The sequence below is a fragment of the Artemia franciscana genome, chromosome 8, assembly GCF_032884065.1.
Source record: "Artemia franciscana chromosome 8, ASM3288406v1, whole genome shotgun sequence".
Taxonomy (NCBI): domain Eukaryota; kingdom Metazoa; phylum Arthropoda; class Branchiopoda; order Anostraca; family Artemiidae; genus Artemia; species Artemia franciscana.
Window position 1 is genome coordinate 50762837 of NC_088870.1, and position 19420 is coordinate 50782256.

Here is a 19420-nt window from a genome sequence, read left to right on the forward strand (position 1 = left end):
AATAGTATTTAGCCTCTAGTGCCACTGATACTGCAGTATTCACCAACAGCAGAAGAAAGGCTCTGACTCTATAAAATTTAGATTTCAATTAAAGGCTTAAGTTTATTTTTATTATGTCATTCTTTTCTCTCGACTGGTTATTTTGCTATAAGCAATTTTTCTTGATTGTAAAAGAGCTAGAACTAGCTCTGCGGCGTCAATTGAGATTGCATTAAACCCTAGCCCCTCTATTTTTTGCCCCCTCATATTTAAAAAAATACATTACCTTCCCCCTCCCCTAACACTGTGAATTGATGCTAATTATATTGATAATATAAATGATATGGACGAGGTTTAATGAATCCATACAATTTTACCTACGGTGCCCTGTTGACAAAGTGGTTCAAGTCGTTGCTACCCCTTGAAAAAATATATTTTATTTTATGGACTGGGCTTCCTCCTCATTTGGAAGAAATTCCTAATAGTCCCTTCATCTGAGCTCGAATCTCTACCATAAGTTAAAGCTGTAAAACTTTCTGGTAATTTTGTCCTGGCGATCGATAATTCTGATATAATTCAATATTTCTGTTCCTCATGCCAACAATTATTGCTATGTCTACTACTACTGGAAATTCATCACAGCACCAAGGCCACTGAGGCCAACACAATTTCAAACGCTCTTTCTCAACCCTATATGTTCAAACCTAATATGAAGGTCCTAGGCCATTTCTTTTAGGTCATTTCTTGCAATTAAATAAAAAGGAAGTTTTTCAACTGGAAGTAAGGAGCAACATTCAAACTTAACATACCAGAGATTATTCCGTATATGAGGGGTGCTATCCCTTCTTCAAGCTCCACTGTGTTTCTTTCTAATTTCTTACCGTTCTTAAAATCATGCCAGGTAACCCCTTCCCCCGTGGAAAATTTCTTAATGAAACCTCCTCCTCCTCAGAAATTTTTCTCTGTATGAAACCTTCCCCTCTTACAGAAAATTCCTCCGAAAATAATTCTTTATATTGCCTAATAGCAAATACTATATGTAAACAATGGGCAAATTGCATAACTTACTACCCTTTTTCTAGGGGCTCTGGGGGGTCACTTCATCCCATGTGCTAAAATTATTGGATCTTTCCATTATGCTGATTCAAATGGTTATCTTGAAATTTTTATCAGATGCCTTTGAGGAAAAAGGGACGTTGGAGAAGGGCCTAGTTGCCCTCTAATCTTCTTGGTCTCTTACGAAGAGGACTAGAGCTTTCAGTTCTCGCTCGAATGAGCCCTCTCCCGATCTCCTCTGGCCATTTTTTTTTTTTGGTACGGTCACCCCTTGTAAAAGGGAATAACATAAAAAAAAGGTGCATCATTGCTAAAATCAGTCAGTTTTTTTCTGACACATTGCTTTTAATGAGTCCCTGTAAACTTAATGATTTTTCTACATTTAGAATCAGCATATAAAGCCAATTATTTCTTAGAGTTTCGGTTACTATTGAGCTGAGTTGTTACAGTTTGTTATAAAAAACTCTTTGACCTCTTACAATAACGAACTCTTTAACCTCCATCATTCTAGGACTTCGGCTTTTCGTTTGACCCCAGACGAATTACAAAAAAAGAATTTTGTGACCTATCATCCTTCATCCGTAATACCCGACCTAACCATTGCAACCTCTTTTTCACTGTAGTCTTGAAATTTTTAACAGGGTAGCATAAAATGTAAAATCTGTGACTTATTCCCAAATTAATGTTTAAAATAACACTTTCAATCAGTGTTTTGTAATAAGTGCATTAGAAAAAAACTTGAATTTTAACGGTGTAAATCTCGCCCAAAGTATCGTGTTAAATAATGACCTTGGAGATTTTTGACATGTTTGTTTTTTCTTTTTGTAGATCAATTACATCAGATAAAGAAAACCAGCCTGGCGAGACTGTTTTGTGATAATGGTGATGCGATGAAAATGGTCCAGCCACGTGTTTTCCTTTACGCTGATCCGTTTTTGTAAGCAACTTTACTTATACTGCGTTTTAATTATGACAAATTTATATTTTTTGAGAGGCATGGGAGTTTTAGATCCATGCCCCCTTCCCATCAATGAAATTCATTATAATGCCTATAGTTTTTCAAAAAATAGACTAAACCTATTTTGGGCGTTGTAGGGCTGTCTCTTATTCTAAAACAAATCCCTGTTTTACCGTCCCTGGATGGGGAGGGACGTACATTTGTATATTATTTTTAAACCTGTGTTTGTGCAAAAAGCTATTTTGCTTTTTGTCCACTTTCACGTGCCATTCTGACATCAGTCTTAGAGATAGGGATAAGTTTCTGTTTTAATTGTGGAAGGGTATGTACTAAATTGTCTAGCTTTTAAACTGTGCATAATTTATATTGTACAGGATTCTTGTATGTCAAGGTTTGGCAAAGAAGAATCTCTTGAAGTCTTTCTGCATATTTTACTTCTGCTGTAAAATATTTTATTTAAATATGTTAAGAATGGTCAAGTATATCTTTTTACCAGGAGTCCAGCTTATTGATAGGCTTTTAAGAGTAACGGCATCTGACTAATTTCCCTTCCCATAAAAAATTCCTCCCGTTGAAAATTTCTTCGGAATCTCTCCCAGTAAAAACTTTCTCCTGGAAAATTCCCCGCGTGAAATTTCCCCCATAGAAAATTCCCCTGGACAATTCCTTTCCAGACAGTCCTCCCCCGGACAATTCCACCTCCATACAATTAACCCTAAAAAATCTTCCCGCTGAGAATACCTCCGCACCTATCACATGTAAAATTGATTAGCCAAGGGGAAAGTTTGACAAATAAAAAGAATAAAGAAAAGAAGAATTTGGGAATATTTTCCGAATATGTGGTGTAGTTTTGGGGTAACGGTAGTGTTTACCAAAACGTTACCGACGTTTTGGGGATGTAAGGTATCATAACAAGGTAAGATAAATGTTAAAGAAAATAATTTGGTCGCCATATGGTCTCTATATAATTGAAGTGCTCGGAAATAACAGGCTGGGACTAACAAGCGCGAATAATTACTTCCCGTGGACTTCATCTAAAGTACATAATAATAGTTGATTCCCTGCGACCGAGAAAGTGTCCACTAGGTGTACAATGGAAATTTTCCCTATCTGAAGGACTTTTCAGGGGGTGTCTTTTTAATGTGGTTTCAATAACATGGAGTCAAACCCCAAGTTGGAACCTAGAAAATTTAAGATTTAAAATTTAAGGACAAAACCATATATTCTGCCGTGTTTTGGACCACAGGCAGAGTTACATTCCAAAATCCCTTCTTTTCTTCTTTTTTTTTGTCTTACTTTCTCTTTGGGAGCTCAATTTTGCTTGTGAATTTTCCAGATGGAATGCGCCTAGAACTAAAGTAAGCTAGGTCACTGCTTGTTTTCCCTTCAACAACAGAAATAGGCTCCTTTTTTCCAAGGTTTTCTTCTGTTTCTGTTGTTCCTAAAGACAGAAACGCTCAATGTCACGTAGTGTTCATCTAGAATCCAACCTATGAGCATCTTGGTTGTTACCTGGGGAACAACGTTTGTCTTTCGGACCATTAACTTCTTAATATTTTTAAAGTAATTTAAAGAGTAATTTTATGTGTTTTTTTCTTTTTTCTGTTTTTTCTCTGTTTCTGTTGTTCCAAAAGACAGAAACGAGTACAAATATACAAGTCTGTACAAGTGTGTAGCCAAAGGCGAAGGATGTTCTATACCTTCCTTTACAAAATTGAACAATATAAAGTTTTCTGTCTTTCCTTGAATTATGTCGATTTACCTTCTGGTACTGATCACTCGTATAAAGTCATCTATCGGGCTGTATAAAGTCATTCTATTTGGGTAGTAATTGTTACATCCTTTTGAAAGAATTTATGTGCTTAATTTTTGGGTTTAAGGTTGAATGATTCATTTTCCTTTACAATGCACAAAAAAATATTGTATATTATCTTTTTATATTCTTTTTAGATATTGTAATTTTGTAAATTATAGTTCGTTCTAAGAAAAATACGGATGCTTGATAGTTACTAGAATGATGGTCATTATCATTCCAAGCCTGTTTTTAATTTTGAAAATAACATTTTGCTATTAGTACTAATTTAGACAATATTTAGCACTCCTGAATCAGCTAGAAAAGGCATTTGTTTCTCACTAACCAGTTCTTTTTAAACTGTGTTTTTAATTTTGGGTTATTATGGGCCGTGGTTGGTCCTTCACTAAGATGCAGCCACCCCTTCAACCATAGCCAGTAAAAATAGGCTCCAGGCGTTTGAAAAGCTTCCAAATAGAAAGAAATTAATAAAGAGAAATTACTATACTAATATTAGCTATTGTCTTCCTAGAAATGCAGACATGTCGTGCAATGATGGCGTTATTTCAAAAATGGATTTAAGTCCTTGGAGAACTGCATCGCCAAACTTTGTTGTCCCAGATAACGTCTTGGAGGAATCAATTTCAAGAGCTAAAAGAGAAGCTGATGATATGTTTACACAAGAACTAAACTTACTTGGCACAGGTAATGTGCCGCTTTGTTTCTGTTCCATAAACAACAACAGGAGCTTTTCGTAAATAGTTTATTATAACTGAATGTGGCTCACAGCTTAATAAGTTGCAACACTGTCCTTTTACAGACAAAATCTCTTAGTTTTAATCAAGGCTGTAATCTATTTAGAGAGCCAATCACGCCTCATAGTAACCAACAGTGTTGAACGAGTCTTGCTTCACTTTCGCTAATTCGGTGACTTCTTAATTTCATTTAAAAATTTTCCATTTTTATTCATTTGATATTTTCCACGTGTTACAGCTTATGTATTCTTCTCTTTTTCTCTCTATCTCTCTCTTTTTCCTCTCTTTCTTTCCCTCTCTCCCTCTTTTTCTTTTATCATGTATCATGATGGCTAAGCCTAACGATGAACTAATGATTATTCTGTCTATGTTGTTACGTGTTAGTATGTTCTTTAGCTAATTTTATATTAGTTTCAATTTTAAACCAATTTAAGTTTTTGATATAAAGTTTCTTTCTCTTCTTTATTGGCCTTTTTTTTTGTTGTTGTCTGTGGGATTTTTTTCTTATATTTTGACCTCGAAATGCACAACCGATCCCCGTCTGGCCTTGTGATAGACAACATTTTGAAATAAATGTCTTATCTATTAGACTATACAGAAAATCACCATTTTCATGTTTGTTTAAGTAAAAAACAAAAAATACTGCATAGCATCTTTTTCATCACATTCTCTTAGACAATTAGGCGCTCCTGCTTTTAGAGAATTACTCTAACTTCTGTTTCTTTCAGTGACGTCAGTATTTTCTAATCTCCCTATTTAACATTTAACTTTGCACTATCTTTCTTTCACTATACTAGAATTGTTTGAACTCTTTTATATATCTATTTTCAATATAACATAAAATGAATTTCTATGATGCTGTAAATATTAAATATATTTTTTATTATTAACATTTATAAATTTTAGTACAAGTATCTGTATCTTTTACAAAATATACAATATATGTATATAATATGATTTTTTATAATAACATATTTAAAATACATATATGTTTTATACCTTTTTCAGATAAAGGTGCTGATCCGAAGTCTCCAATTGGCACTGCCTATAGCTTCAGTCGACCGAAACGACAAGCGACACTCATCGCAAATATTTCTCGGGTTCTACAGTTTGCTTCAAAACGTTTTGTTACTAACATATTGAACAGGTAATTACCAAATTTGTGTTGTAGGAGCTAATTCCTATGAGAAAAAGTGGGGATATCAATTAGAGGGGGCAACTATCCCCTAGAATCCCTCCCGGTAGTTGTGTTTTATCCAGTACACACTCGAGGAGTGATATTAGGCTTAATCATAATGAAATATATCAAAGTATGATGAAAATCTAATACTTTAGTAACAAAATTATGGAAACTAAAACAAAGAATTATGGAAGGGGCTAGTCCAGAACGCATTATTTTAAATACCTAGCATAACCAATTCAACATACCAACTCTATGTCTTAAATCTTTAATAAAAATATAGTCTACCTACAACGTAAATTTCAACTGAGCCTTAGCTAATTGTCCCCGAATTGGACAGTTAAAAACAGGTTATTGTCTGATTCAGCAGATCGAAATTCCCGAGTGTGTACTGCCCAATTCACAAGTGCTACCTCCCATTACAGTGTACCCTTTTTTGTTGCTTTCATTAAAAAAAAACGAAAAACAAGAATCCACCTCCTTAGATTTGGAAAATAAACTTTGCTCTCTCCCCTCCCCATCCTATATATTTTCTGAAATTGAAATACCTGGGGCAGAATTCTATAAAATCTGGTATGCATTTCAAATGTTCTTTTTCCCCCTATTAAGAATCTATTCAATAATATTTACCTGGTCCGTGGAATACTATGTAGTTGTTTACAATGTCAAGTAATTACCCACTCCGCGTTGCTGGAGGTTATTCTTACGTGACTAAGAAGTTTATAGGTTTAGCAAGTATCCAGAACAATATTTTTGCTTCTAATCAAGAATCTACCAAATACATTTTTTGTACAAAAATTTCACACAGTCCGTGGAATTACCATATAATTGATCCCAATAATTACCTGATCCGTGTCAAGCCAAATCCCTGTTGCAAGAGCTTATTCCTACATGGCTAAGTATTTCATAGGTTTGACACTTATTCAAAATAGTATTTTTGTTTGCAATGAATAATCGGCTAAATAAGTAATTACCCAGCTCGTTTGATTAACGGGAATTTTTCATAATAATTGTCCAGCCAGTGTCTGTCAACTAGTAACCTAATCTGCGTTACATCTTTTTCCTCCTAATTAAGTATCTACCGAGGAACTAATTACCCAGTCCTTATAACTACCGTTGATCTAGCAATAATAATTGACCGGTCTGTTTCAAGTAATGATCCGGTCCATATTGTATCTTTTTCCTCCTAGTCAAGTATTTATCCAGTAAATGATAACCCAGTCTTTGTAATTACTGTTAACTTTTTGATAATAATTGACCAGTCTGTTTTAATGGCTACCCAGTTCTTGTTGTATCTTTTGCACTGTAATTAAGGATTTACCCAATACTAAATTACCCAGTCCGTGTAATCTAACGCTTCATTTGTTTTGAATAATTGACCTGTCCATGTCCTAGTCCGTGTAGTAGGAATTTGGTTCAATGAAACTAACTGTTTCATAGGCTTTGGAACTTATTAATATTTTCGCTCCTAATCAAGAATCTAACCAGTAAGTAATGACCCAGCCTGTTTAATTTTTTATAATAGTTTAATAGATCGTTTAAAGTAGGTACCCAGTCCATGTTGTATCTTTTTCTCCTAATCAAGTATTTAGCCTGTAGCCTAATCAATTACTTAGTCCTTCCGATTGCTGTCAATTCTTTTTTATAGCAGTTCACCAGTCCATGTCAAGTCCGTTATCCACACTATGTCACTTAATTTTCCAATCCTTATAATTGCATGAATTACCCCTGTTGCATCTAGTTTCTGCTAATCAAGTATCTGATCGGTAATCAACCAGTCCATGGAATTACCTTTTTCTCCTAATCAAGTATTTAGCCTGTAATCAATTACCTAGTCCTTCCAATTACTGTCAATTCTTTTTTATACCAGTTCACCAGTCCATATCAAGTCCGTATCCACACTATTTCAGTTAATTTTCCAATCCTTATAATTGCATGAATTACCCCTGTTGCATCTAGTTTCTGCTAATCAAGTATCTGATCGGTAATCAACCAGTCCGTGGAATTACCTTTTTCTCCTAATCAAGTATTTAGCCTGTAATCAATTACCTAGTGCTTCCAATTACTGTCAATTCTTTTTTATACCAGTTCACCAGTCCATATCAAGTTCGTATCCACACTATTTCAGTTAATTTTCCAATCCTTATAATTGTATGAATTACCCCTGGTGCATCTAGTTTCTGCTAATCAAGTATCTGATCGGTAATCAACCAGTCCATGGAATTACCCTTTTCTCCTAATCAAGTATTTAGCCTGTAATCAATTACCTAGTCCTTCCAATTACTGTCAATTCTTTTTTATAGCAGTTCACCAGTCCATATCAAGTCCGTTATCCACACTATTTCAGTCAATTTTCCAATCCTTATAATTGCATGAATTACCCCTGTTGCATCTAGTTTCTGCTAATCAAATATCTGCTTGGTAATTATCCAATCCGCGGAATTACCTTGCAGTTGTCCATAATAATAGACTAGTCTGTCTTAAGCAATTGACCAGTCTGTGTCACAAGAGTTTATTGTATGAGGTTTGTACAGATTGTAGCACTTCGTTAACAAGTTTTTTTGAAGTTTCAAAGGATTGAATTTTTAATTACTCATAAACAACTAATTAACTTTTATTTGAACTTGAATAAAAGTAAGTTGTTAACCTATTTTTATCTTTGCAACAAGTTTGACAGAATGTGGTATTGGTCCTTCGATAAGTTCTTACGAAAACCTGAAAGTTGTTTTTGAAAGGATTTTCAAGCAAAAGGTAACCCACAACCGGGGAGACTGTCCCCCGAATGTCGTGGCTGGGGGTGGGGCGTCATCGCTGGGGGGTTGCTCAATTGGATCAAATTTTTCACTTGGATTCGGCGTTTTTGCTTATATTTGGGTCGGAAGGGAGACGCTATAATTAGTTTTTCCTGGACACCACCACCCCTAGAAACGGCTATGCATGTAAGTCACCATCATCAGCAAAATATGTGTGAAATGTATGTTAATGGACGTAACTTCGATTTTAGCAACTGAACTTATAGCATTGTTTATTCCATCCGTTCCATTTTATGTCAATATTTTCTAGCAACCAAAAAGATAGCGAGACTCAGCCAACTAATCTTCAAGAACTGATGACAGTGCTGCCAAATATAGATGTCAGCGAAGTCGTTGACATTCCAAGAGTATTCCAATGTGACGAGCAAACACTCCCATGCGATCATACAGCCAAATTTCGAACGATGACAGGGTGGTGCAACAATCTTCAATTTCCAGAGCTTGGAAAGTCAACACGAGCTTTTGTGCGTCTTTTAGCACCCAAGTATCAAGATGGTAACTTACTTATTTTATAATATTAATTATAAATGTAACTGTAATGAATGTAATTAATTATAAATGTAATCATAAACTAATCAATTGTTAATTATAAAAAGTAATTAGTTAACATAATTTTAAAAGATTCAAGATTCATTTAATAAAAACAGCTTTCATAATTTTACAAAAAAAAGGAACCAAATAGTACTTGAAATCATGGGTACAACATCTAAATGGTTCAATTTTGTTCCTGTTTCGGGTAGGCAGAGGCTGTGTACAAGGAGGTGGCAGCGACGGACAATGCTTTTGACTCGCAAGTAGTGAGTGTCCAAACTTGAGGATTAGTTTGTATCTGCGCTCACGGAGAGCAGATTCATAAAAAAGGAATTATATTTCTTTCCAAAAATCTTAATTTTTTCTTGATTTTCATCCATTAAATTTACAGTTTACAAATATAAGGAATTATATTTCTTTCCAAAAATCTTAATTTTTTCTTGATTTTCATCCATTAAATTTACAGTTTTTCCAGCATTCGTATATGATCATTAAAAGGGCGACATACACCATTCTTGTAACTTTTCAGGTGACTTGAGAGCAGATTCATAAGACACATAATTTGCAGTGAGTATGATCTTTGCAGCACGTTTCTGTACAGTAATGTGCAGAAAATTTCTTTCTGAATTTTCTCATAAATAGTATGGTGCACAAGTATCTTTGTCATGTTTTTTCACTCTAGCTCAAAGAAGACATAAAGAGCCATTTCCCAGTCTGGTAATAGTTATACCTGTGAGGACTGTAGTCCAGTCTAGTCGTGAGGGCTGCAAAGCATAGTTCATACTTCAAACACAACCAATGGTTCTTTGTTCTTTTTTTGTGTTTCAGCTATTTTATAATTTCAGTTGTGATGGATGCAAAGTATAGTTCATACTATAGTTGGGTGTATAATTTAATACTTAAAACTAGTATCTTTGATACTTATCACGACGTTTCGAATTTATACGAACTTACCTTATAAATTAAACTGCAGAAAATTGAATTGAAGCTACATTATTTGTTTTGATATTAATATCATCGTTGATGTCAAATCCGTGAAAAACAAAAAAAAAATGCAGTTTTCATGTTTTTTATGTTGTTTACCTAGGTAATTGAACTTTTTTCTATGCTTTTGAATAAAAACGATTTTACTCTTCGAGTGCGTCCAGGTAGTGTCGTATCCAGAATGTTTTTCTCGGGGGCGGGCGGGTGGGGGGGGGACAAAACTTTAAAGATTTTACGAAAGGCTTACAAAAACTTTAAAAACGTATCCAGAATTTGTCTATATTCACTTTTGTTACGTTTCTTACGGGTCAGACAAATATTTTGGGGGAGGGGGGTTCAAACCCCCTACCTCCCTGGATACGACTTTTGGTCCATGTTTGTAAATTTTAAAGGAACCAGAAATATTAAAACAAACAAATTATGTTCAAAATATTTGACTAATTGTGTGGATCTTAAGTTTTTTTCCCGATTTGTCCGGGCTATAATTTCATCCTCTCCCCCTAACCCCTCCCATCCCCCCTGGATACGACTTTTGGTACATGTTTGTAAATTTTAAAAGAAGCAAATTATTAAAACAAAGCAATTATGCTCAAAATATTTGACTAATTGTGTGGATCATAAAAAATTTTTTCCGGTTTGTCTGGGCTATAATTTTGTCTGATTCTAATCAAATTAGAGTAAGCGACCCTTTCATAGGCAGCTACTTTCGTATATCCACTGCTTACTTTCTTATTTATCTTGTAGTTTCAATTTCACTATTTTACTACGATATGTTGAGTTTATTCGAACCAAACTAAAAGGGTCTAGCTAATTACCTTGCCTTAAACTTCCTTTCTAGTGGCGTCAATTGATGGAAAATTGAGGGGGGTATAATATTCAAGATATAGGAGGGGGCAAAAATTTATTTTTAAAAATCTAGGGGTGGGGAGGGATTATTTATTCTTTTTTTTTATTTTTTCAATGGAAGTACCAATGAAAAAGTCATTTTCACGTAAATACCGAAAAAAGAAGATATTTCAAAATACATAGAGGGCGAGTGGCAAAAAGCCGTCGGTGGTGCCAATGCCACTCTCCCCCCAAATTGGCGTCACTTTTTCTTTCAACATGCTTAGCACATTTTAAAGGCTAAAAAGAAAATTTAGGTCCAACAAGCTTAATTTATTCGCGCCCAAATAAGATTACCTAGCAAATTACCTTGTTTGGAACTCTGCAAGCTACCTGAAACTATCCTTATTTGTCTGGGATGTAACTGTATGTGAAGATGAAAAGAGCCGTGCTATTGAAATATTGTTGACAATATAATTCTTGTAATTTGTTTGTCCAATAGGAGGGGGAAGGGTTAGCGATCCAAATTTAGGAATGGTAGAAGGAATGGTTTCCAGGTGTCCACAATTTTACAGTGTTTATGGAGGTTCGAAGTATTGAACAAAACTAGTTCTTTTACTTAAAGTAATTTATAAAAAAAAAAAAAAAAATGCTGGCTAACTATTCTTAGATCCTGACCGTCCTCGTTGGAAGTTTTTGGGCCACTCCTCCTGCTCGCTCATTTGTAAGGGGCTTGATAGATTATTCTATCAGGCGCAGTACGTGATAACTAGGCTAAATTGACTTTGTCAAAATTGAAGTTATCAATCCATCCACCCTTTCGTCGTCTGGCTCGTGAGTGAAGGCCATGGAGAGATCCTTCAAGTGTGATTTTCAGGAGGCGGTTCGGTTCCGTTTACTTGATGTGGCCAACGAACGCAGTTTCTATCTCTTGATGTTTCTAAGAATGGTTTCAGTCAAGTGGAGCCTTTGCCGTACTTCCATATTTGTGATGCGACCGGTATATTTTATTCTAGCGATACGACAGAAACATCTTATCTCGAAAGCTAGAAGTTTTCCTTCGTCTTCAATTTTTATTGTCCATGTTTCGCATCCATACATGACTATGGGAATTACTAAAATGTTAATTAGGCGCATTTTGAATTTGTTGGATAGATGGTTACTTTTCCAAAGGTTTGCTTGTCTTCGAACGCTAGAGCTAGCAAATGCAAATCGATGTTTCATGTCAGAGCTATGTCAGTTATCAGAAGAGAATAGGCTACCCAGGTGCAAGAAGAGGTTAACTGATTCAGCTTGTCTCCCACCTATGGTGATAACAGGTGATATTTCTCATTCATGTCTCGTAGTTATCATGACTCTGGTCTTGCTGACATTGATTCCCATGCTGAACGGCTTAGTGGCATCATAGAGTCTACTGGCTTGTGTCTGCAGTTCTTGTGAAGAATTGGCTAACACGTCAATATCATCGGCGTAGATTTTCTATCATCAGCCCTACTTTAGTAGCGTCATATTCTGAATTTACCATTGACAGAACGGTATTTTGAAAGAGGTTGAAGAGGTGTAGTGATAAGATGCAACCCTAAACTTCACCTGACAAAGTTATGAACTCTTCTGACAATCCATTAGCGGTTATTACTTGGCCTTGAAACGGGTCGTACAGACTCTTTATTATCTAGACTATGTCTGGTTGAATTCGATGAATCGTTCATTTAGTTGTCGAATGACGAATATGTGATCGATCATGGATCTTCCGGGGCGAAAACTGGCTTGATATTCTCCAATGGGAATAATAGTTGTTGCTTGTATTTTTCGAAGTAGGACTTTTGTCAAGACACGTGACTGATGGCTTATGAAGCTGATTGGACGATCGTTTCCGTGTTCCTTCTTTGACTCCTTTCTTGAACAATAGTAGCCTTGCATCACTGTCGGGGTACAGGGCCGGTTTTCCTATACCGCAGCCACAATGGTATGGTAAAGATCTGTTACCTCATCCGATCCGATCCGATATTAAGGAGTTCGGAGGTGACTCCATCTGACCTAGTGACTTTTCCTTGCTTCAGTGACCTAGTTGCATATTCGGTTTCTGACTTGAGTGGAAGTGGTGGTCTGAGCTGTTGGTCGGGTATCGGGAAGCAAAGTAATATTTTAGGATCAGCAGCTACTGAGTTCATATTTAGATTGAGTTTCTGTCTCCAAAATACTCTTTCCATCTTTCAAGTTTCATCTTTGGATTACTGTTTTCCATTTTTTTTCCAGGATCACTGATATTTTTGGACGTTTTTTTTATGGCTCAACTTGCGCACCATTCCGAAAACTGCTCTGCTGTTCCCCTTCTTGAACTATACTTCACATTCATTGCATTTCTTCCCCAAGTGGTTATATAGCGCCTTTATAATCTCTCACACTATTCTTCTCTTTAGGAGCTTATAACTATCTCTCCTCTTGCGGGCGGATTTATAACAAAACAAATGATTATCCTGGTATACCTTAATGATTTCATCCGTGATCCGTGTTTTTTCATCTAAGCTTTTTCTTCCAAGAATGTCACTCGCTGTCTTGATGATCGCTATTGTGGCCTATTCAGCAAGGGAATCTATCTCGTTTGTGGTGTTCAAGAGATAATGATTTGCCAGTATCTCTTAGAATTTCTCATATAGGATAGAAGTGTAGGTCTGCCTCTTTTTTCGGGATCCCGCAGGAGGTCACCAGGAATCTTGGAATTATTGTTTCTTTTGATAATTTTCTCATTCTTAGCTTGAACCTGACATCAGAATAATGCGGTCAGAGTCGAAGTCCGCTCCAGGTAGTGCCACTGTGTCTAGTATGGAAGATGCGCTTAGATATCAGCAAATAATCAATCATAACTTTGGTTTTACCGTCTGTGGATCTCCAGGTCACTTTAGGTCTATGGTGGTGTTTAAGCATTGTACTAGTTAGGAATAACTCGAGATCTGAAACTAAAGAGAAATTTCAGCTTTGATCTTATTGCACTTTAGGTTAATCGTATCGTATACATTTTTTTTACATTTTGAAGATGTCACTGGAGGCTAAACTGTAGATGGTGCTATTTATCTTTAAATCCTATTGATTAAGTTTATTCCGCATTAATTTTTGTTTATTTTACATAATTACATTTTAATTCAATTATGTAATTTCAAGTTTAATTTACTCCCTTGTTAAATCCAGGGAATCAAACTCTTTTAAGTTTGCAAAGCTTTTTTATTATTGGAAGATAATCTTCAATTTATAATAGTTCTCCAACCCAAAACGTCTAAAGTGAACCTTTAAGTCAAGATTATCGAATTTATTTTCTGTTTTACGGTATGATAATTGAACGATAATTGAATGATAATTGAACGAAAATCCGCTCGAAACTGCATGAACTATAAGAGGTTAGCTGTTACAATAACCAAAAGAAAGAACTATTGTAGTAAAAAGTAAGACTGAAAACATCGAAGGAATGAAAGTATCATAAAATAATTATTGCAAAAATTGCAATTATAAGAAAAATGATAATCGTCACATTGTTAAAATAAGCCAATCTAAAAGTTTTTAAACGAGAAATATCCTGAATTAAGATATCTTTAGAGCGAAAAAGACTTTTGTTTACAGTTTTCGGGAAATCAGTTTACCAATTTTTTGAAAATGTTTGTAGTTTCTAATCTTCAGTATTTTCGCTTGACATTCATTCTTTACCTACTTTCGACAACTATAATTCCTTTTGACGACTATAATTTTTACTATAATTCCTTTTGGCAACTATAATTTCGACGACTATAAACATCTGCTTATTTGAGAAAGCATGACCAATTTGTTTTAACTTTGGCATCGTCGAAATGGGTTTGAAGGCTGTTAGTGGTCGAAACTTATTCGACCACTCGACTAGATATTCGAAATTATTTCACTTGATATTCATTCTTTATCCACTTTCGACGACTATTATTTTGACTATAATTTCTTTTGACCATTATAATTTTGACTATTTTTCAACGGCGACTATAAACACCTGATTATTGAGAAAGCATGACCGCTTTGTTTTAACTTAGAGATTGTGGAAATGAGGTCGAGGGCTGTTAGCGGTCGAAATTTACCGTCTCCTCGAGTAGTCAGTGTAAATATTCATGGTGATTCAAGCGCTCCTCATGTTCGCTACTCGCTAATGGTAATGCAGTATGCCCGGTTTCCCGACCACGACATCACATTTACTCCTGACATTCGAAGTTTTTACCACTTTCGACGATTATAATTCCTTTCGACGACTATAATTCTGACTATAATTTCAAATTATAATTTCAAATAACGAAACTTATAAATTCTGACTATAATTGACAACCATAATTTCGACTATAATTTGACGACGACTATAAACACCTGCTTATTGAGAAAGGATGACCATTTTATTTTAACTTAGGCATCGTCGAAATGAGGTCGAAGGCTGTTAGCGGTCGAAATTTACCGTCTCCCCGAGTAATCAGTGTAAATATTCATGGTGATTCAAGCGCTCCTCATGTTCGCTACTCGCTAATGGTAATGCAGTATGCCCAGTTTCTCGACCATGACATCACATTTACTCCTGTCAATCGAGGTATGTAATGAATTATTTATATTGTGTGTTTTTACTGAAACAACAATGTAAAAGACTATTGTTTTGGTACATGTTTTCGTCCCCTTATTCTTTGTTCATTTTTTTTGTGCTTGTTTGTTGTCTAATAACACAGCCTCGCAAGCTATGCTTTTGCTGTGCTATTAATATGATGTGTCATTGTTTTCATAATGAAAGTTGTTTTACTACTATAAAGCATATTATTATAATATTGATAAGGTACCCCGAGGAAGGGAGGGGGGGAAGTCGCCATAAACTTTCATTATCATAAAGTTTATTATTTAAATAAAAGTTTTGGAGAAGATTAAGTCGTTGGCAGAATCTGATTTCGAAAACAAAAAATTTTTAGAATCAATAATTAATTCGGTAAGATTTCAGGGCACGGGGGAAATTAAGTCAAAGTCTGGTAGCAGCCGAGAAATCCTCGAGATTTCGAGAAATACTCGAAATCTGTTTCCTCGAGATTCAGTGCAATGAATGGATTCCTCGTGAATGCTACTTGTTAGTAGGGATGCATTTTCACCAGGAGGAAGGGGGTGTAGTATTTTACCTCCATTTTTTTCTATATTTCGTAAAAATTATCGGTGGAGGTGAAAATTTTAGCAGATTATGGGTGAAGTTTGGCTTCAGAATAAAATTTTGAGCAATGGTAAAGTAAGGCAGTGTAATATATAAATTTAGTTTCCTCCCTTCTTGCAAAGTGCGGCTTAACACCCCTCTTAATATTGAAATTTGATTCAAGCATGCTTAGTAGGTCAAGCAGACTGGACAGTGAACAGGTCTAGTCCATTCGAGCCTGATTAAAAATCTCTGGTCAAATTCTGAGACAAGTGTCTCGGGCCTTAGGCGATACAAGAACTAAAGTTTGAATAATTTTGGGCTCTGAAACAATGATGACCGTTTTCGGTTGAGAGCGAATTTCGGTTGAGTTCAGGGGGTTATGTTTATACAATTTCAAGAAATACAATTCAGGTAATTCGATTAAATTCAAAAATATTTATTTTTATTTCTTTAGTACTCGTTCTTAACGACTATCCTTTTGGATTAAAGAGTCAGTCACTTGCTTTGTTTCTAAAATTAAAAATGTGGACTTGATTAGTATGGCTTCCAAACGGGTTGTTTGAGAGAGAAGAAGCTATATCAGTTTTGAAATAGCTAATCTTTGATTATTTTTTCGGTATAAAACATTAAGACACGACCTTTTACCTGTGCGTTGCTATTTTGTAACAGTTAAATTTTCTCAAAGGTGGTGCAAAGATTCAGTATAAAGTTTTTCTTTGTCTTTTATCAACCAAAATTAATTTCAAAACCAACCTGACAAATTCCCCACCAAAATACAACACCACCTTTCATAAACTAAAAAAGGAGGTTACTCTGTGGCGGGGATGAAAAAAAGAGGGTAAGAAATAAAAGCCTGAAATGAAGTATCCACACTAAACGACTTATTTGGTGAACGAATAAATTAAACAGAAACTCATTTCAGGTCTTGGTGGCACTATACTCGATTGTGAAGACTGTGACTCAAAGAGAAGTGTACATCCAGAGTGTGCTCCAATACCTGTGCCGCAAGGGGATCCCTGGTTCCCTGTAATAGATCCCGACACAGGAAGACGAAAGTGTATAGCTTTTACCAGATCATTACCAGGGCAGCTAACACTTGGGTAAGCAGTCGACAAAAAATGTTGACCAGAAATGTCATAAAATTTGCTTCATATAACTGTTTTACTAATAATAAGATGAGGTAACTGAGTTTAGGTAGTCATGAGCTAAAGGATATTAAATTTCTCAGAGGATAAACTCAGAAATATTTAATAAATAATATAAATGATCCTAATTTCGTGGTAGATTGTCTACATGCATACCTAGTAACTTTGCCAATGCCCATACCAGGTAACATTTTTGGTTTTATTCAAAAAGAAGGAGTTGTCTTTGCTGTAATATCTAAGGTAAAAAGTGTGCCGTATCTACTATACTATACTATATATATCTATGTATCAGTATTTATTTTATTGGCATATACCAGGCATATACGTCTGGTATACGCACGTACTGTACGCTCGTACGTTTTTTTTTGTTTCTATCTTCAGGAGGGTCGAATATTAAAAAAAAAAATTATTTGTTAATTTGAATAAAAAATATATAAAAATTCAGAATTTTTTCTTTGGATAGGGGCGTGGTTCTGGGTTATGGGCCCGCAACCTTTATTGTGTAAGCCTCTGCTATATATCCTATTTGCCATATTTACTGCATTTAGTGTTTTGGCTAGAACTATGGAAAAACGTACAAGTCATAAACGATATTCAAATCAGAATCTGAAAAGTTTTCTCTATTGTTAATTCTTGATTATTTTTCCAATGCTACTTACTTCAGACAATAAATTACCTAGGCCTTAAAAAGGCCGTTTTGTAACTTTCTTTTTGTAATTATAATAGACTACAAATTAAGACGAAACTCAGGATATGGCGTTAAAGTAAGCAGTAAGCAACTATCTGATTTGGATTTCGCGGATCACGTGTTCTTGCTAGAAGATTCTAAAGAAAGGTTACAGTAGCTACTTGACACAATTATAGAAAATTCAGAAGAAATTGGGCTAACGATTAATGTTGGCAAATCAAAGAGTATGTCCATCACCAACTCAACGCTTGTTCTACATCACAAGAACAGCAATATGGAACAGGTGAAAGATTTCAATTACCTGGGTAGCTGGCTCGATTGTGATGGCAAAATAATGCCTGAGATAAAACGCAGAATTTGTCAGTCAACCGGAGCTTTTAGTAGACTAAAGCTCATTTGGAGGAGCAGCAAATATTCTTTGTGACTGAAGTTATGTCTCTTAAATAGCAATGTGCTCTCCATACTCCTCTACGCTTGTGAGTGCTGGAAAATGAATCAACAGCTTGAAAAGAGAAATTTTGTATTCGAAAATGTGTGCCTACGGAGAATTTTAAATACAAGCTGGCAACAGAGAGTTAGTAACTCTGAAGTCAAGGAAGCACACTCGTGCCTCTTTAAAGAGGCAAACCACGACAATGTTAAGCGATCTTCGGTTCCACTTGTCGCAGAGGGATGGGGAGGGATGCATTTCGTAGCCCGAGCTCCAACTAAGAAACCTGCCAAATTTCATCCCTCTCCGACTTTTCCTTCATGGGTAAAATCTGGCCGAAAGTTTCGACCCCCCAACCCCCCCCCCCTTTAACGTTGTCCGATCGGGCTGAAATTCACAAGTTAAGGTTCCCTAGGGCCCAGGAGTTTATCCGCGAAATTTCAGCTCGATCCGATAACTCCTTCTCTATTTTCCAGAAACCACGCATAGCCACTTAATGTTCATGTTCTCCTTTTGTTGTTTTTTTCGCCACGCCTACAGGTCACAGCCGACATCGGATCTGGGTGTACGAAGACTGATTCGACGCGGAATTCTCCGAGTAATTTTGCTTGAAAGTTTCGCCGGAAAATCTTAACCCCCCGATTTTCTAGCTTAGAAAACCCCATTTCCCCATAAGAGCCCATGTTAAGTTTTTTGTTGTTAAAAGTTACGAATTTCAACATGAAGTACATCAAAATGATCAGCTAGACATGGTGAGACTGACTGAAAGCTTAAAAAAATTCTGTCTTAATCCGTAAAATTTTTATTTGAGAAAAATGACAGAAACCCTTTTTTTCTGCCACGCCTACAGGTCACAGCCGACATCGGATCTGGGTGTACGAAGACTGATTCGACGCCGAATTCTCCGAGTAATTTTCTTGGAAAGTTTCGTCGGAAAATCTTAACCCCCCGATTTTCTAGCTTAGAAAAACCCATTTCCTCATAAGAGCCCATATTAATTTTTGAAATTCTTAAAAGTTACGAATATCAACATTCAAGTACATCAAAATAATCAGCTCGCCACGGCGAGAATGACTGCAAGCATCATAAAAATCCAGCTCCATTCCAGAAATTAAATTAT

At 35.7% G+C, this 19420-nt stretch overlaps 1 protein-coding gene across 1 annotated transcript in view; it reads left to right on the plus strand.

Moving 5' to 3' along the window:
* The window catches only part of LOC136030541 (uncharacterized), a 168132-nt gene that overhangs the window by 114440 nt on the left and 34272 nt on the right, over positions 1 to 19420 (plus strand). The window contains exons 13-18 of the mRNA XM_065709591.1: positions 1864 to 1972; positions 4318 to 4490; positions 5549 to 5687; positions 8784 to 9028; positions 15285 to 15458; positions 16960 to 17137. Of these exons, the coding sequence (XP_065565663.1) occupies positions 1864 to 1972; positions 4318 to 4490; positions 5549 to 5687; positions 8784 to 9028; positions 15285 to 15458; positions 16960 to 17137 (1018 nt within the window). The remainder of the gene's footprint in view (positions 1 to 1863; positions 1973 to 4317; positions 4491 to 5548; positions 5688 to 8783; positions 9029 to 15284; positions 15459 to 16959; positions 17138 to 19420) is intronic.